Genomic DNA, 17,609 nt, shown 5'->3' on the forward strand with positions numbered 1-17,609 from the left:
TTGCATCGACCTGCATCTTAATAAATAAGTTCATTCATATTTAAAACGAACGGAGACACAGAATAAAATTTATAGATTAAAAAAACATAACAGCAATATTACTTTCTAACAAAACTGTATTTCATTGTATTGTATTGTCAATTGTATTTCAACTTTTAGGATATACCATTACATTGTTTCTTAATTTAAACACGTTCTCAGAATCCAATACTATTGTGTAATATTTGTCTATCCCTACAAATTCTAGGCTACATACTACAAAAGATGTACTTTACCAACTCCATGGGTTTTCTATTCCACGCGCCGCCAAAGATTATTTTTGTGCGGGTTCACCGGTGCATCTTAAATGCATCTATTATACAACTATAAACATCCGATACTTTGATGTAGCTACTATAAAAGATTACCATTTTTAGAAGTTCTTAATTCACGGTAAAATAGAAGTTATTTTTAAGTTTAAAAAATGAATTGGTACCACAAACTAGGCAAAGTAACTTACCAATACATTTAAAAATAGTAACTAACTTCGTTAGATTCAAAACTTTTTAAATTATATTTTCTAATGTTGCCATCGTCACATCCATAAATTTATAATCTAACATGACGAAAAAATTGTATGAGACTCACTCGTCACAAATTATCATGAGTATCATTAAATTTAGTAACATTTTAACTACATTATATATTACTTAATAAAAAACAAGTTTAAAAAATATTACTACCTACTTTGTTAAAATTTCTCCAAGTAAATTTTTTGCGCAGTTGCCTTTAAACGTGGGTTTAATATAGACATGACTGTAGATGTAAAATAAAACTACATTGCATTTTTAAATTTAAGAGGCCAACCATATAATAAATATATAAATTATGACAGCTGTGCCAATTTTATGACATTGCTATTTTTTAACACAACAATAATTAAAACATGCATTTAAAAACAACGCAGTAGTATTACAAACCTAACTTAATTTTCGCTGCGTATCGTCGTAACCTAATTGGCTTAAACACATTTGCGCACAAATAACGTCGACGTGGCTAAATATAATAAAAATTATTAGCACTTTGGCTTCCTTTGTTATTTATATTTAGAGCTTATGTAAGCGAGATGTTAGACTGTGTGTCGCACTTAATTATATAAATTTGTATGTTGCGACGTACGAGTGTCAATATTTTAATCTAAATAATGATGCCCGCTCGCTGACGATGGCTTGTTGGTCGGTCGGATCGGTGTTCCCCAAACCCCCGGCCCCAACACCGTCCGGCCAGAGCGCGCATCGAAAGATTCTCATGACGAGATATACACGCGAGGGCTCTCTCGCGCTAATTTATAGACGTTAAATCTATTAAACCTAATCAAACATCGCGCTTTAGCTATAATTTAATCGATATTCAAAGTTCTATATAAAAAAGAAACTGGACAAGGTTATTTATTAAACTTCTCAAATCATCCATGTTGCCATAATGCCTTGACTTGATATACTCAACCTGTGGATTGTGGCGTATGAATTACACCATTGCATAGCCCGCGACCCCGCCACCGTGTGCAAGTCAACGAAAAATAACAGTTTAATCGGCACTACGAATATAGCAGGCAGGAAACTAACATGATAAAATAATGCAGGTCATTTTAAAAACTACTAAAAGCAAAATAACATTAAATAAAAAGCGTGACAGGGTAGCTAACTTTTATAACAATTAAAAACTAAAATTAATAACCTAACACCGCCCATTAACATTTGGAGAGGCTTAAGTAAAGGTGTATACATCGACCCCGCCATATCTTAAATTTTATTACCACAGACTATCCGTACCATAGCCAATTTTTAGCAATTTGGTAGAAAGTGACGATAGATTGCTATCGCCTTGCCAACAAACTTTAATATATGCTTGGAACACTACCGAGGTATTATGCAAGTGATATTATGTCTATATTAATTATGGCGAAAGGAGCAGAACTATGTAGATGAGTCAATTGTCACCTGATAATTTATATTAAAGATACTCGCATCATTGTAAATAATAGAGAAAATAAATGTATTATATTACATTAACTTAAGGTATAAGGGAACGGCTATGTTAGCCGTTTTTTTTGCACCAGCATTTTCATTCGTTAATATCAAAAAGAAATAGTCTTCTGATACTTTAGAATTTTTATGTTCCTCTCTAATTTAATATGGAAATCGCTCGAATATGCCTTGAATGGGGCTTAATTAATTAAACATAAAATGTCTATAACGTATACAATATTCTAAAAGGTAATACAATTAGCTTTACTAACGAAACCTATCCACTTCCTACTGTATATAATATCATAAATGCGAAAGTTTGTGAGGATGTGTGTTTGTTGCTCTTTCACGCAAAAACTACAGAACCAATTGCAATGAAATTTCGTACGTAGATACCTGGACAACTGGAATAACATAAAGGCTACTTTTTATCCCGATATTCCTACGGGATACGGAGTTTCGCGGGTGAAACTGCGAGACGCAGCTAGTTATCCTATAAGAGCCAAAGTTTCAAAATGCGAAAGTTTGTGAGGATGTGTGTTTGTTGCTCTTTCACGCAAAAACTACTGAACCGATTGCAATAAATGAAAAGCATTAAAATTTACTCAATTTATTAATCATTTTCAATCGCATCTGAATATTCCTCAACCTCTCTTCATTAGACGGCGGCTTTCGTTTCGGCATATCATCTTCAAAATTAAGTTTATCGACTGCTTTTACTTCCCTTTTTATCCTTTGAACTAACGTTATTTCGAAAAACATACGGTTACATTTGGCGCACTTATGCCGTACACCCATTTCGTGAACACTTCCCACAATAACGTACTTCAAATTTATTTTCTTTTTCAAAAACGGCATACACCCTTGACATATGTTAAAAACTGACTTTGACAGCTGACTTCCATTTGGCAGATTGACATCTAGCGTTTTGGCGGCAAGACCAGCCTCGCCATTGTTTAAATTTTCGACTGTGTTCGGATGATAATTAATCAAATGACGTATATATTTGTGATATTTTAAGCCGCACATTGTGCAGAGGGTTTTTGAACGCGGCCTGTTAGTGCGGTGAGGATGTTTTTCCTCCACATGTTTCCTTAATTGCCAATGGTTTCCTGCAATATACATATCACAAATCGTACACAGCAATGGACGGCCTTTTTTGAATCTCATGTGTGTAGTTTCGTGTTCTATTGACTGAAATCTGAAATAAAACAATAACTTAATTAGAATAAAATTATTCACAAAATATAATAGTGCGAATTGCGATTCGAATGCGTCGTGCGAATAGTATTTAAATATTGCTATTATTAAAATTGATAATTGTCTTCTAAATCTGCTCTTTGAGCATTTATATGTAACATTCTTATGAATGGTGCAATACAGGGCCACAAGAGTGATTACTTAAAAATACTTCACTTGTGACTCAATTTATTATCATCATCAGCCCCTACATGCTTCCACTGCTGGGACACACCCTCTTATGATGTTCAGGCCATAATCTACTAAAGAAATTGAAAAATTAAGATTTCCTGCATGCTTGCCTGGACTCGAATACCCAACTTATTGATGATAAGTGAGGTCCTCACCACTGACTCGATTACTATTTGTCAAAATGGTTTATAAGCTAGGTTTTCTGCTAAATATACATGATAAACTAGCGGTCTTAGCTTATTTTTCCTCCCCATAAGGAACTCCCTTGTGCCTCAACAAATACTGGCAAATATGTTGTGAGTAGTAGTATTGTACAAAAATTAACAGGTTTAAAAATAACAGTGTTTATATATGAGAAATTTTTTTTGAAAGAATAGAAAAAATTTGATCACGAGGCAGGATTCGAACCTGCGTATCTTGCCTAACCGTAGCAACGCCTTTTTTTCTATTCTTTCAAAATTTCTCATTTATAAAGCATTTCAATGCTATAAAACTAAAAATTAAATTTAACAAAGGCCGCGTTCCATCGATACAATATTGTAATCATTGAAATAATGTTTGTGATGGTTCTTAATCATCTCAATAGATGGCGTGGGGTGCCCCTTAGGCACATGAAACCGAAAGAGTAGAAGAAATTCGATTACTGTGGCAGGATCACGGGTGGCCGAGAGGCTAGGCGTTGCTACGGTTAGGCAAGATACGCAGGTTCGAATCCTGCCTCGTGATCAAATTTTTTCTATTCTTTCAAAATTTCTCATTTATAAAGCATTTCCATGCTATAAAACTAAAAATTAAAGTGTTTATATATTTCAAAGCAATTAACCACATGATAGTTTTACATTCCATCCATAATTACCCCAATTGATGTACATAGACTTACCTTATTGGCACTATATTTGCCACAAAAAAGGGGAATAAAGAGAGCAGAAAATCAAACAATTTTAAGATTCAAGCATAAATGAAGCTGCAAAAACGGTCCCCACATTAGTGTAAGTTACAGAGAGAATTCCCTAACACTGTTTCACTGAGACAACTATTGTGATACAATAGTCTAAATAACAGTATAAATTATCATACTCACTTATTAATAAATTGTTTTTCACAGTATTTACACCTATATATACCAGGCTGGGTCAGCTGATCGTAATGTATTGATAAACTCTGTGGTTCAACGACTGGAACCTCACTATCACATGCTTGCAAAGGACTAGTTCGTATAGGCTCTCTGTTACACACATCGGGTAATATATACTCTTCTGTATCATCATATTTAGTCTTAAACTCTGTAACGCAGTCACTGTTGACTACAAATGGTAACGGCAGAAAGATATCCTGATATTCTGCTCCCGGTTCCACCTTAATCTTTTGTATGTTTACAGTTTTGTCTTTATGCTTTATTGTCTTGTGATCCTGAAGTTTGTTAATTGATTGAAAGTAAAAAAGACAATCCGGACATCGGTAGAGTTCTTGCTTGATCAGAGGTATGACTATGTGATATGAGTTGTGAATGATGCTTGCATACCTGGAAGGTTACAATATGCCATCTAATTATAGGAGAAAATTTTCCACCATATGTCTAAGGTCCCTCAACTAAGTTTAAGGGTAGAGCTGACTAGAATAAGTTTGTTAAAGGGTCTCAGTAAACATTTGGAAGGGAGGTTAGTTTCCAAATTAATTAAACATGGCACAATGAGTGCTTCAAAGGCAAGATCAAAGAGAGAATTTCACATAAAATAACACCACTTTAAAACCATTTTAATTTTTGTTGTTATTATTATGATCTTAAAATATATCTATATTTATATTAACAACAAAAAGAAGAGTTTGTTTATTTGAATAGCAAATCTTAAGAATTACAGTCCCATACAGTAACAATTATTACACCACTGGATATGTAAGTACATCATCAGATGCTATCTACTATAATATAATGTTAATATATAAGTATAATGAGTAAAGTAATACTGGCCCGTTAGAATTACATAAAAGATATACACACCTATTATTGAATGTTTTATCACAGAATTCGCACTGTATCAACAGGCCCTTTCTCTTCAGCATGTCAAAAGAATTCTCATCTAACTTATTTAACCTTACTTGCCACATTGTGATGACCTGAAATATAAAGCATAGCGAAATATTTATTTTTAATCCTGACTAATATAGTAAATGTGTGTGTGCGTTTATTTCTTTGTTTTTCTTTCATGTCACAAGATGTGTGTGTAGAGATAGGATAGAGTGACTTAGACTTCTTTTTATTACAGTGAAACATCTCTTTAATATGGGAATTGTTATTACATGGACAAGACAGTAAGTCAAATGGTAGTAGGTTTACATGTTTTAAACAAAAACCACATAATATCCTTAACAAAGTAGTCATTGGCAACTGTTTATTGAAAAAGCTATTTTAATCAAATCTTCAACTTGATTACAATCGATTTGAAAAATTTTTATAAGTTGATTATTGATAAAGTAAATAATCTTTGTAAAATATGGTGCAACTTTTATCGATTTATTTTTTTTATAAGCAGTTTTATTTATTTTTCATTGCCCTAAAAAGCTTTCGATTTATTATTTGGTTTAGATAAACTCATAGGTTTATAATTAGAATAAAAAAAATCTGTCACGCGGGGCTGGGTCAATCCAAGCGTGATTTTTTAAATCAATATTCGTTAAAGGAACGAAAGCGACATAATAAACCCATAAATAAATCAAATCGATATTTTTTGCAAGATGCATGTTGTTACTTTTTAAACCTAGATGAAGTTCTCATTTCATATTTCTCCCATTTTTATTTTTAATTGACATTTAAAAATAAATCATATACTTACCCCGTAGTATTTGAATAAATAAATTAATAATTCCTCACATTTACAACATGATTACTTTCTTCGATATTTTATTCACTTCTTACATACATAATTCACACAATATCATATGAAAATATTATTAAGTCATTTTTATAATATTAAAATTTACATGTTACCAAAATTAGAAACTATGTAGCAATGTACCTACGTCCTAGTTGTTTTATGTTTATTCTCATGCGCATTGCGCCGTGCGCGTATCGCGCAAAACTTAACAGTCAAAAGTAACCACAAACCATAGATTAATATACCACTGTCACAGATAACATATTTGCATGATTTTTTTTTTTATGTCACAGTCGGCAATGGAGCTGGTGGGTCGCCTGATGGTAAGCGCTACCACCGCCCATGAACATGTTTAGAGGCATAAAGGCCATTGCAAACCTTACGCCTCTACAAATGGATTGCCGACTTTTTGGGAAGAGATGAAGGAAGGATTGGCGAGAGGATAAAGGAAAGGACTGGGAAGGGTAAGGGAAAGGATATGGGCCTCCGGCTCCCCCACTCACCGAACGAAACACAGCAGAATGCTATTTCGCGCCGGTCTTCTGTGGGGGTGTGGTACTTCCCCGGTGCGAGCTGGCCCAATTTGTACCGAAGCGTGCTCGACTACCACATGTATAACAATTACAGAGACTGATAATACAAAGACTGATAATTGCTATACTGTACTACGAGATAAACGCGTGAAAAAATTAGTTGAACAAAAGCGTATTTTATTCCGCCACATAGATTACTTACACAAATTTAGTACCCCATCCAAGGATTTTAGATTAAAATAATCTTAATCGATAGGTCTACATAAGGTCTATATAGGTCCACAATAATTAAATCGATTATAGTTGATTTTTATATTTGTGCATTCTTTATCATTAGGTTGTATTGGTTTATAGGTTCCGCTTGTATATTATTCATATTTTTGTTATTTGCAACTATAAATTGTCGCATGCGCTCGACGTATACTACATAGCATGGTGCGAAATTTAAAAGTTTCCCGTTCCATTTTTATTGCGACTATAAAAAATAAGTTAAATACAAACTCCGCTCAAAGCGTGTAATTCCAATCTGCGGATGAAACACCACTATTACCAACTAGACTAAACAACTAGTAAAAAAGCCTGATAGGTAAGTATCTTTACAATAATCTTGCCTTGGTTAAATGAATATCCAAACGTTTTATCTATCTATGCATGGATGGTGTGGTAGAAACGGTGCCATGAAAGAAGTCGTATACGCGGCGCAGGGCGCTGTGCGCTATGAGGTGCCTCTAACTACTTTTTTTATTTTAGTAAAAATGATATATTATATTTTTCTTCAGTTGGTTATCAAGGGTTAAGCAACTAAATTATTTAAATTTTATTTAACTGATGAATTTTTTAATTTTGAACATATTAGAAAGAGGGTGTTGCTGTCTTTAATCACCCGCATTCACTTATTTATTTGTGTTTTACTTTAAATTGTTACAAGACAAGTTTGTTGAGTTGAGTTGTATGGAAGATTTGTAAAAATACGAGTTACTGGTGTAATTAAACTGCCAATCACTGTCAATTGTCATTTGTCAAATTTTCACACTATGTTTACGTTGAATGAACCGAGCCGAGAGGAAATTTTATTAATTCTATGATAATTTTATCAATATTTGTTCATTATACACTTATGTTAAAATTGTATATATGTAAAGCAAAGCATTATAGCTCTTAAATATATTTTAAGTTCTGGAAAAATGGTATGACTTATGACATTTTTTCTTTCGATAAAATGTTTTCATAATTTTTAAAATCTTAAATTTATTCTAGGATTTAAAAACATTCGCCGAAAATGATTTTAGTCCCAAGGATTGGATAAATAGAGCATGGAATATCAGTGAAAATCAGGAAAAAGAGGTACAGAGAATGAATCTTTCATTACATTGATAAGTGATTGGCACATCTTCATTTTACATGTTATTTAAAATTTCGCAAAAAATGCATTTTGCATACCTATATGTTCAGATCTAAATAGGTATTCTGTACAAAATTATTCTATCGGGTTGTTATATTCAATACTAATTTTTATCTTACACTTTTAAGACTCTAATACTAACAACCAATGAAAGTCTGGATCATAGAATAGAAAATAAGGGTGTTGTGGCAATGGAACAAATTCTAAAGAATGTATCCATTTTCACTAAGAGAATAAATAAAGTCATATATGATTTTTTATATTGGGTATCCATTGTTTCTCAATAATCTTCATTATATTTATTACATTGGTTACATAAAAAGAAATCTAATTGAGTTTTTTTATGTCTATTCAGACAAACAACCACATATATATACCAAAAAGAACTGTGTCTGTGTGACTATGATAACTTGCACTTTCTGATGCAAAGCTTAGTTTTTAGATAGAAAGAGGTAGGTAGATATAAAAACTGAAAATGACGCATAAACTATGAATCATACAGCCTTAAAGCTCACAGATATTTCATCTCTGAAATACAACTGTCTTATAACAAAAAGAATATCAACATCATCATCAGCGCATTATATAATAAACTAGTGGCCCGCCCCGTCATTGCCCGTGGTGTATATAATGTAGCCTATTGCCTTCCGCAATAAATGGGCTATCTAACATTCCTGAGATTAGTGTGTTTAAATGAACAAAATCTTCAGCTTTATAATATTAGTATAGATTTAATTTAAAAAACTATAAAATACACCTTTATGATAAATTCAACTGAATCATATCACTTGCTTTTCTACAGAGTATACAGGTAATTATTTAATCTGATCCATATTCAGTATATGAATTTGATATACATTCTTTCAGGATAAAGAGATACTCTACAAATTATTGTATTTTATCTGTACTGAGATATGTGTACAAAGTTTGAACTAAATCTGTTTGTTTAAAGGCAGTCATAACCAAGTCCAAAGTAATTGTTAACATATAAATATACAGGTGAAGCTGATGAGAGTGTGTGTATCTGAAAAACCAACTTAAAATAAAGAAAAATACTGTTTTTTTTTTTCAGATATTTGTCGCTAATACAGTCACTAGGCTACAGTTGTACATGAAGCAACTCAGTAACTCTTTGGATGAAACTACTACACAGGTATAGATATATACACGTAATTTTTTTATAGTAATGTGTGTGTGTCTATGTGCATGTGTGTGTCCATGCGTGAGTTTGCGCGTGCGTATGTGCGTGTGTGTGTCCGTGCACTTGCGTTTATATGTGTAACAACTGATGGCTGTATCTTTTTATGATTTACATGTTGAATATTAATATTAATTTACTTGAATAACCCAGTTAAAAGCATTATTTAGTCATAAATGAGGTTGAGATGTAGTAAATTTTTCGTACCGTCTTCAGTTCAAAATTTGCCTCTCCAAATTATTTTTCTACTACCTTCGCCGCGCGGTTTCACCCGCGGACAAACCGGCGGTCAACGGCCAATAGCAAGTATTTATATAGCTCATAACTTATTTTGATGTATCCTATCCTACTTCCTACATAAATGCGATAGTTTGTGAGGATGAATGTATGTGTATGTTTGTTTGTTACTCTTTCAAGCAAAAACTACTAAACTGATTGCAATAAAATTTTGTAAGATACCTGGAAAACTGGAATAACACACAGGTAACTTTTTATTTCGATATTAAGGGAATTCCCTTAATTAATAATATCCATTCATTAAGAGAATAAGTAGAAGTAAGTGGTAAGACTCAAAGTAAGGAGGTGGTATATCTATTTGTTAATGAATTAATCTATGTCACTGAAAAAAAAAAAGTTTATTTTTATTTTATTAAAGATTAAAACTATCAGATATGAAAGATAGGATTAAATAAAATAGACGTTAAAAAGCAACTTTTTAAATAGCGAAAACAAAAACACAGCAGTCCTTTGGTGAAAATGGGACTAATTCAATCCATCTGAATCCTTTCAGATCCTCACCTCGGTGCCACGAGTGCTGCAGGACGTGCAGAGCCTGCAACTCGAAGGCTCGTTACTGCAACAGAAGCTGATGACCCTCGAGCGGCAGGTGGAAAGCGTGGAGGAGGAGACGGGGCAGTCCATCGAGAGCTTGCAACGGATCGATCAGCTTAAAAGTCGGTTGGAGGTGAGGGATACGTTTCGATTCGTTAAGTGATAAAGGATTTTTTTATGTCATAGCGGGCAGCTGAGCTAGTGGTTGGCCTGATGGTAAGCGATCACCACCGCCCGTGAACATTCGCATAGGTAGTGCCTCTGCGAATGTGTTGCCCGCTTTTAAGGGGTAAAGGAAAAGGAAAGGATTGACGACTGGAAAGAAGAAATGGACTGGGACAGGTGAGGATAAGGAAATAGGCTTCCGGTTCCCACTCTCACCGTACGAAACACAGTGGCATGCTACTGTTTCACGCCGGTTTTCTGTGGTGTGTGTACTTACCCGGTGCGAGCTGGCCCAATTCAGAAGCGTGCTCGACGCCCACAGTATACCCATCTAAGTGATAAATGGATGTCTAAAAGTTGAATATTAAGCATTATTAGACCTGATGCTAATCTCTATATATAAAAAAATTCTCGTGTCACAATATTAGTTACCATACTCTTCGCAAACAGCTGAACCGATTCTCAAGAGATTTTGTGTGCATATCGGATAGAACAGAGAATTGGCCAACATCTATTTTTAATACCTAGTCATAGTATAAAACAAAAACGCTTTCTCTTTTCGTCTATGTAACTATTTATTCTTAAATATTTAAAATTACGGAATAGATTTTTATAGTTTTTTTTAAATAGATAGAGCTATTCAAGATGAAGCCCTATATTTTATTTATTTATTTACAATAATTAAAACGGTTTTACACCAATAACATTATTTTATAATATTCTTAACTATCAATTTTTACATTATATAACATCTCACTTAAATTTATAAATAACTAGCTGCACCCGGCAAACGCTGTTCTGCCTTACTCTTATCATTTAGGGGTGTGAAAAATAGATGTTAGCCGATTCTCAGACCTACCCAATATGCTTACCAAATTTCAGAGGAATCGGTCAAGCCGTTTCGGAGGAGTATAGAGACTAACATTGTGACACGAGAATTTTATATATAAGAAGAAGATATATATGACACAATTACTATTAAATACATTACATAATTAGAACAGTGTTTACCGGGTCAGATGGTAATAAATTAAATACAGTCTGTGCTATTTTGTAAAGATTTCAATTGGCAAAAGAATATTCAATGAAACTTTTGAGTTTAAAAGTTTGCATTAAAAAAAAAACAATTGTTTTTTTTTCTGTAACTCTTATTGTGAAAATTTAGTTTTAAATACGAAAGAATCATTTACCCCCAAGAATGCAGCGTCGGCGTTGCGGGAAGCGGACAAGTGGGCCGCGTTGGCTACGTCGTTGGAGGACATCTTGGAAGCTGGGATCCCAGCGCAGGTGGAAAAGCTGAACGAACTGGCCGATTTGGTTGTGGGCATGACGGATAGCCTCGAGGTGAGTTTCCGTTTCATTTGACCTAGACTAGCCATTCGTCCGGGCTCCGGCTGGATTAAGCTGGGTTGGGAATCGGAAAAGGTAGCCCATGTTGGTCAGGATTTGTGAAATTTGTTAATTAGTATTTGAGTTATTAGAGGTAGTATACTTTACAGGAGTAAAACGAAATCGGTCAAGTGTGAGTTGGACTCGCGACACTAAAATATAGAGTAACTGGTGATTAAAATTGGCCACTAATCTTTTATTCTTTATATCTTACCAAAAACTAATTTTGGCGCGAATTGGCTCCGCTAGCCATTTTGTAACAATTCGGCGGGGGAAAGGCAAATAACCTTCAGTGTTGCCACTAAATCGTGCAATTATATTCCGCGGCGGTTTCGCCGTAGTGCGGCCTAGGCGTTAGATAAATTTGTTTTTTTTTTTTTTTTAACAACTCGCTATTTTCTGGCCTCAGGTGCTCAGCGATGCGCCGGATTACGAGAAAAAATGTACACAATTGGAATTGTTGTACAACAGGTTGGAGGCAGCCATCAGTCCGCCCTTCATAGAGGCGCTGACGCAAATGGATGCAGGTATTTTATTTATTTATTTATTTATTCTTTATTGCACTTATTTAACATTAAAGAAAAAGACTATAAAGGTATGTGGAAGAATAAAAAATACTGGTAAATATATACGAGTGTCCCAAGTTTTAAAAGTAGAATCCTGTCATTGTGAATTATTGTCATATATATAAATTCTAAGACTGTAATCGAATAGTTTGAACATAGTCGCAAAAGTACAATGGACCATTCTTTTTTGTATATACATTGATATTGTAATAAGCCCTATCCGCTTTTATAAACCAATCCCCACCCATGCTCTATATACTCTGTCTTCAATCCTCCCCTCCACGTTTTCCATCCAAATAAGGATTTTAAGAGCGCAACTCTCCCCCCAAACAGCGCACGACCTTTACGTCCGCACGGCGCGTGGTGACCACTTATCACTATTTTGTCATAACTTCTCTATCCTTTTCCTTTCTATACAAATTCCTATTCATTCCACACTCTATCTTGAGTACTCTGTCAATAATCAACCACTTTAAGAGCTCAATTCTCCGCCCCTACAAAGAGCGCACGACCCCTACGTGTGTGTATACCGCGGCATGTCCCGCTCCGCCTCCGCGCAGCTCTGCTGGCGGCGCGAAGCGACCACTCATCACTATTTTATCATAACTTCTCTATCCTTTTCCCTTTCTATACCAATCCCTATTCATTCCACACTCTATCCTGAGTACTCTGTCAATAATCAACCACTTTAAGAGCTCAATTCTCCCCCCCTACAAAGAGCGCACGACCCCCTACGTGTGCGTATACCGCGGCATGTCCCGCGCCGCGTCCGCGCAGCGCTGCTGGCGGCGCGCGGCGGCCGCGCGGCACGTGGCCGCGTGGCGGCGGCTGGACGCGCACTCGCTGCGAGCGCTCACCAGGATGCTGGTCGGGGATGTGGGGAGACAGGTAACAGGGGACGGGATGGGGCCGTGTTTACGTATTGCGGCGCAGCGTTTGGCATTAGATAATAATAGAGGCCCATATCCTTTTCCTTCCCCTTCCCAGTCCTTTCCTTTATTCCTTTATCCTAATCCTTTCTTAATCCCTTCCTAATTTAAAGTCGGCAATCTATTTGTAGAGGCGTAAGGTCTGCAATCGACCTTACGCCTCTACAAATGTCCATGGGCTGTGGTAGCGTTTACCATCAGGCGTCCCACCAGCTCCATTGCCGACTGTGACATAAAAAAAAAAAAAACTAGCTGCGCCCCGCGGTTTCACCCGCGTAAGTCCGTATCCCATGGGAATTTTGGGATAAAAAGTTGCCTATAAGCTAATCCAGTTGTCCAGCTTGTCTACGTACCGAATGTCATTGCAATCGGTTGAGTAGTTTTTGTGTGAAAGAGCAACAAACACACACACACATTCTTACAAACTTTCGCATTTATAATATTAGTAGGAAGGATATTAAATATTAATTATAATATTATATTATAGTGGGATTTGCATAATAAACGGGCCACCGAGCTGGTGGTTCGCCTGATGGTAAGCGATCACCACCGCCTGTGGACATTCCCAATAGAGCATTTAATCGAGATAAAAAGTATCCTTTCACCCAAGATAGCTCATACCGTGTCTGCACCAAATTTTATCAAAATCCGTTAAGTAGTTTCAGCGTGATTGACGGACAAACATCCAAACAAACAAACTTTGATGATATTAAGTGTGATTAGTGTAACTAGATTTTCGACCCGGCTTCGCCCGTGGAACGTGTATGATCTCACTCTGTGAATTTCCAGCTTTCACCACTGTTAGGTGAAAGATATATCGAAATCGGTCCAGTAGTTTTCGCGCGAAAACGATACAAACATACAAAACTTTCCTCTTTATAATATAGTTGAAATCAAGCTTTGGTCTGAATCAAGAGTCTCAGCCCGTCCTAATACAACCGCCAATGGTTTCCAGGTCGAATGGTTGACAACAGTTTTGAAGTCGGAAACGCCTGTATCGGAATTGATAAAACTCTACACAGATTTACTGCTATCGCTGGATCCATCGCCCACTAAGGTATACATCATTTCCTTATATTTAAGATACATTCCAATTAATTAAATTTTATTTTGTTATCACTGCGTTAAAATTTAGTCTATGTCACTCTGTACTAGAGAGCCTTGTAGCTATCTCCAGGTATAAAAATCACATCATAAAATCTCTCCGTTGCAACGTGAATGAAGGACGAATAAAACAGACACACTTTCGCATTTATTGTATCAGTGGGGATAGCCAGCCCCGATAAATGGAATATCCAACATAATAATTATTTTTAACGAAGAACCATGAAATTATGAGAACTAGAACAAATTCAAATATTTAATTAATCGTTAATTATTTAAATATTTTTTTTTTTTTGAGTAATTTTTATTTGTACACATAAGGCATCGGTTTTTTTAATATATTTAATTACTAATCTGTGTCATCTAATTGTTTTAAATCAAATTAAAAAAGGCTTCATCAAAATTTGTTCATCCAGTGGATAGATCTGAACCAACGAATACGATAAAATATAGTCGCATTGAGAACCAGTTCTTTTGAAAATTAACAGTAACGAGCGTATTAACTACTAGTGGTAAGCCCCGGCTTCGCCCGTGGTACATACATAGCCTATAGCCTTCCTCAATAAACGGGCTATCTAACACTGAATAAATTTTTCTAATTGGACCAGTAGTTCCTGAGATTAGTGCGTTCAAACAAACAAACATTAGTATAAATAATTATAACATTAATATAAATAATTCTTGTGCTAACTATGTTGGTAATGAATGAATGAATGAATTAATGAACGAAAATTCTTCACTGTACCCTATATAGAACACATTTAAAGCGTAATAATTAGTCGTTCATATTGGTAGTAGCTTTTGCCCGCGGCTTCGCACGCGTAAAATTCGTAGTAGTTTAATACATGTTATTATAAAAGCAGTGGTGGCTCAGTGGTGAGGACCGCGGACTTCAAAATCGATAAGTCGGGGTTCGAGACCGGGCGAGCGCGCAGGAAATAAAATGATTTTTCAATTTATCTGCGCATGTGGATAACATCACCACTGCTTAAACGGTGAAGGAAAACATCGTGAGGAAACCGGCATGTCCAAGAATTAAAAGTTCGACGACATGTGACATCTGCCAACCCGCACTTGGCCAGCGTGGTGGATTATGGCCTGAACCCCCATAGGAGGCCTGTGTCCCAGCAGTGGGAACAAATATGGGCTGATGATGATGATGATTATACATATAAACCTTCCTCTTGAATCGCTCTATCTATTAAAAAAACCCCATCGTAGCTTTTAAGATTTAAGCATACAAAGGGACATAGAGACAGAGAAAGCGACTTTGTTTTATACTATACTAGCTGCGCCCCGCGGTTTCACCCGCGTAAGTCCGTATCCCGTAGGAATATCGGGATAAAAAGTTGCCTATGTGTTATTCCAATAGTCCAACAATCTACGTGCCAAATTTCATTGCAACCGTTTCAGTAGTTTTTGCGTGAAAGATCAATAAACACACACACACACACACATCCTTACAAACTTTCGCATTTATAATATTAGTAGGATAGGATATAGTAGTGATAATAAAATTTATCTTTTGTCAGATAGTAACCGCGAACTTTAAGTTATGTCAAAATGCTGAAGAGGGCATAAGCATGCTGACGGATCTGAAGTCTGATATAGACGAATTCATAGACTGCATCATGAGAATCATTGATGGCTCCGCTGGCAAAGGTAAATATTGTGGAATTTTCCAAGAATAGTTAATTTTTTTTTTAATTTTTGTAGCATTGAAAACCTATTAATATTATAAATGCGAAAGTTTGTAAGGATGTGTGTGTGTGTGTGTGTTTGTTGCTCTTTCACGCAAAAACTACTGAACCGATTGCAATGAAATTTGGTACGGAGATAGCTGAACAACAGGAATAACATATAGGCAACATTTATCCCGATATTTCTACGGGTACGAATTTACGCGGGTGAAACCGCGGGGCGCAGCTAGTGCTTTATATTATGTGAAATTTTGAAAGAATAGAAAAAGGGGATTGATTATGAGGCGGGAGAAGCTGCGTCTATTTGCCAAACCGCAGCAACGCCTGACCTCTAGAAGGTTCTTTCAAGATTACACATTTATTATGTATTTCAATGCTATAAAAATAAAAATTAAATGCAAATATTACTAGCCCATCTTCTACTTCTCTTTTTCTTCTTTTGTCTTCTTTTTTTATTAGTTAATAATTATCCCTCCAGGCTGTTTTATACCTTCGGCCATCTTTAATTTATAATACAACATAGTTTATAATATTTTGACATATAAGACCATTCATTTGATACCCATATTAATGCAGTTATAAAAACATATTTTAACCGACATTTTGCGAAGAAAAGTGAATATTGCTTTCATATTAATAAAAACCGCATCACACAAACAGACAGACAGACATCGACTTTACGCTTATAACATACCTCTTTTTGCACGGTTGGTTAAATATATATATGTTTTTTTTTTTTTTCAGAAAATATTTCGGACACAACGCTTAAAGAACTAGGCAAGGTTGCGTACGCGCCGCTCCGTGAACTGATGCCGAACTACACTGAGCTACAAACCCAATTGTTTTTGGCATATTTAAACGATCCACAATTAAAACAGGTATACACATAACTAATACATATTAATAAATGTTATAAACAAGTTAGAAAGTGTGTTTGTTTGTTTGTTTGTCGATCACGTCGCAACGGAGCGATGCGAATCGGACGCGCGACTTCCGTAGAAATAAGCTTGCAAGCAAGAACAACTAGTCACCATCCAATAATTGACATTATTGGATGGTGGTAACCGATGCTTTACTTCGATTTCTTTTTTGCCGTTACAACATCGACGGAAATCATATATGAAAATTTCAACCGTCTATCACGGTTCATGATTTTCACATACACACACGGACGGATAGACAGTCAGACATATAGATGAACAGATGGACAGCGAAATCTCCCTAACAGTTTCCCATTATACCCTTACCGTACGGAACCCAGTTACGGGCGAAGCCGCGGGTAGCAGCCAATAGTGATTATAACTTCCGTTACTTCCAGGAGAATCTTCTGGAATATTCCAGAGCGGTCCAATTCATAGCCGAGAGGAGCGACGCTCGGCTGAATTCCGCCTATTTGAGAGGCAAGAAGATAGCAGGAGACGCCATACAGCCTTATTTCGCTCCGGCCATGGAGGTGAGTTGCTTTCTGGTTGTCGTCCCCTA

At 35.7% G+C, this 17,609-nt stretch overlaps 2 protein-coding genes across 2 annotated transcripts in view; one reads left to right on the forward strand and one right to left on the reverse strand.

Annotated features, from left to right (window-relative positions):
* Positions 1-2,585: 2,585 nt before the first annotated feature.
* LOC119838971 (zinc finger protein 287-like) lies at positions 2,586-6,529 on the reverse strand. The gene is made up of 4 exons (XM_038365129.1): positions 6,269-6,529; positions 5,437-5,552; positions 4,519-4,959; positions 2,586-3,207 (listed from the first exon to the last, which is right to left on the reverse strand). The coding sequence occupies exons 2-4, from the start codon at positions 5,541-5,543 to the stop codon at positions 2,601-2,603; spliced, it is 1,155 nt and encodes a 384-aa protein (XP_038221057.1). The 5' UTR covers positions 5,544-5,552; positions 6,269-6,529; the 3' UTR covers positions 2,586-2,600.
* Positions 6,530-7,863: 1,334 nt separating this feature from the next.
* Positions 7,864-17,609, forward strand: part of LOC119838937 (conserved oligomeric Golgi complex subunit 7) — a 16,986-nt gene continuing 7,240 nt past the window's right edge. The window contains exons 1-11 of the mRNA XM_038365084.1: positions 7,864-8,030; positions 8,101-8,187; positions 9,318-9,398; positions 10,234-10,407; positions 11,637-11,783; positions 12,238-12,355; positions 13,113-13,282; positions 14,279-14,380; positions 15,960-16,089; positions 16,872-17,005; positions 17,446-17,580. Of these exons, the coding sequence (XP_038221012.1) occupies positions 8,028-8,030; positions 8,101-8,187; positions 9,318-9,398; positions 10,234-10,407; positions 11,637-11,783; positions 12,238-12,355; positions 13,113-13,282; positions 14,279-14,380; positions 15,960-16,089; positions 16,872-17,005; positions 17,446-17,580 (1,281 nt within the window). The 5' untranslated portion in view covers positions 7,864-8,027. The remainder of the gene's footprint in view (positions 8,031-8,100; positions 8,188-9,317; positions 9,399-10,233; positions 10,408-11,636; positions 11,784-12,237; positions 12,356-13,112; positions 13,283-14,278; positions 14,381-15,959; positions 16,090-16,871; positions 17,006-17,445; positions 17,581-17,609) is intronic.

This window comes from Zerene cesonia, unplaced genomic scaffold, assembly GCF_012273895.1.
Source record: "Zerene cesonia ecotype Mississippi unplaced genomic scaffold, Zerene_cesonia_1.1 Zces_u006, whole genome shotgun sequence".
Taxonomy (NCBI): Eukaryota; Metazoa; Arthropoda; class Insecta; order Lepidoptera; family Pieridae; genus Zerene; species Zerene cesonia.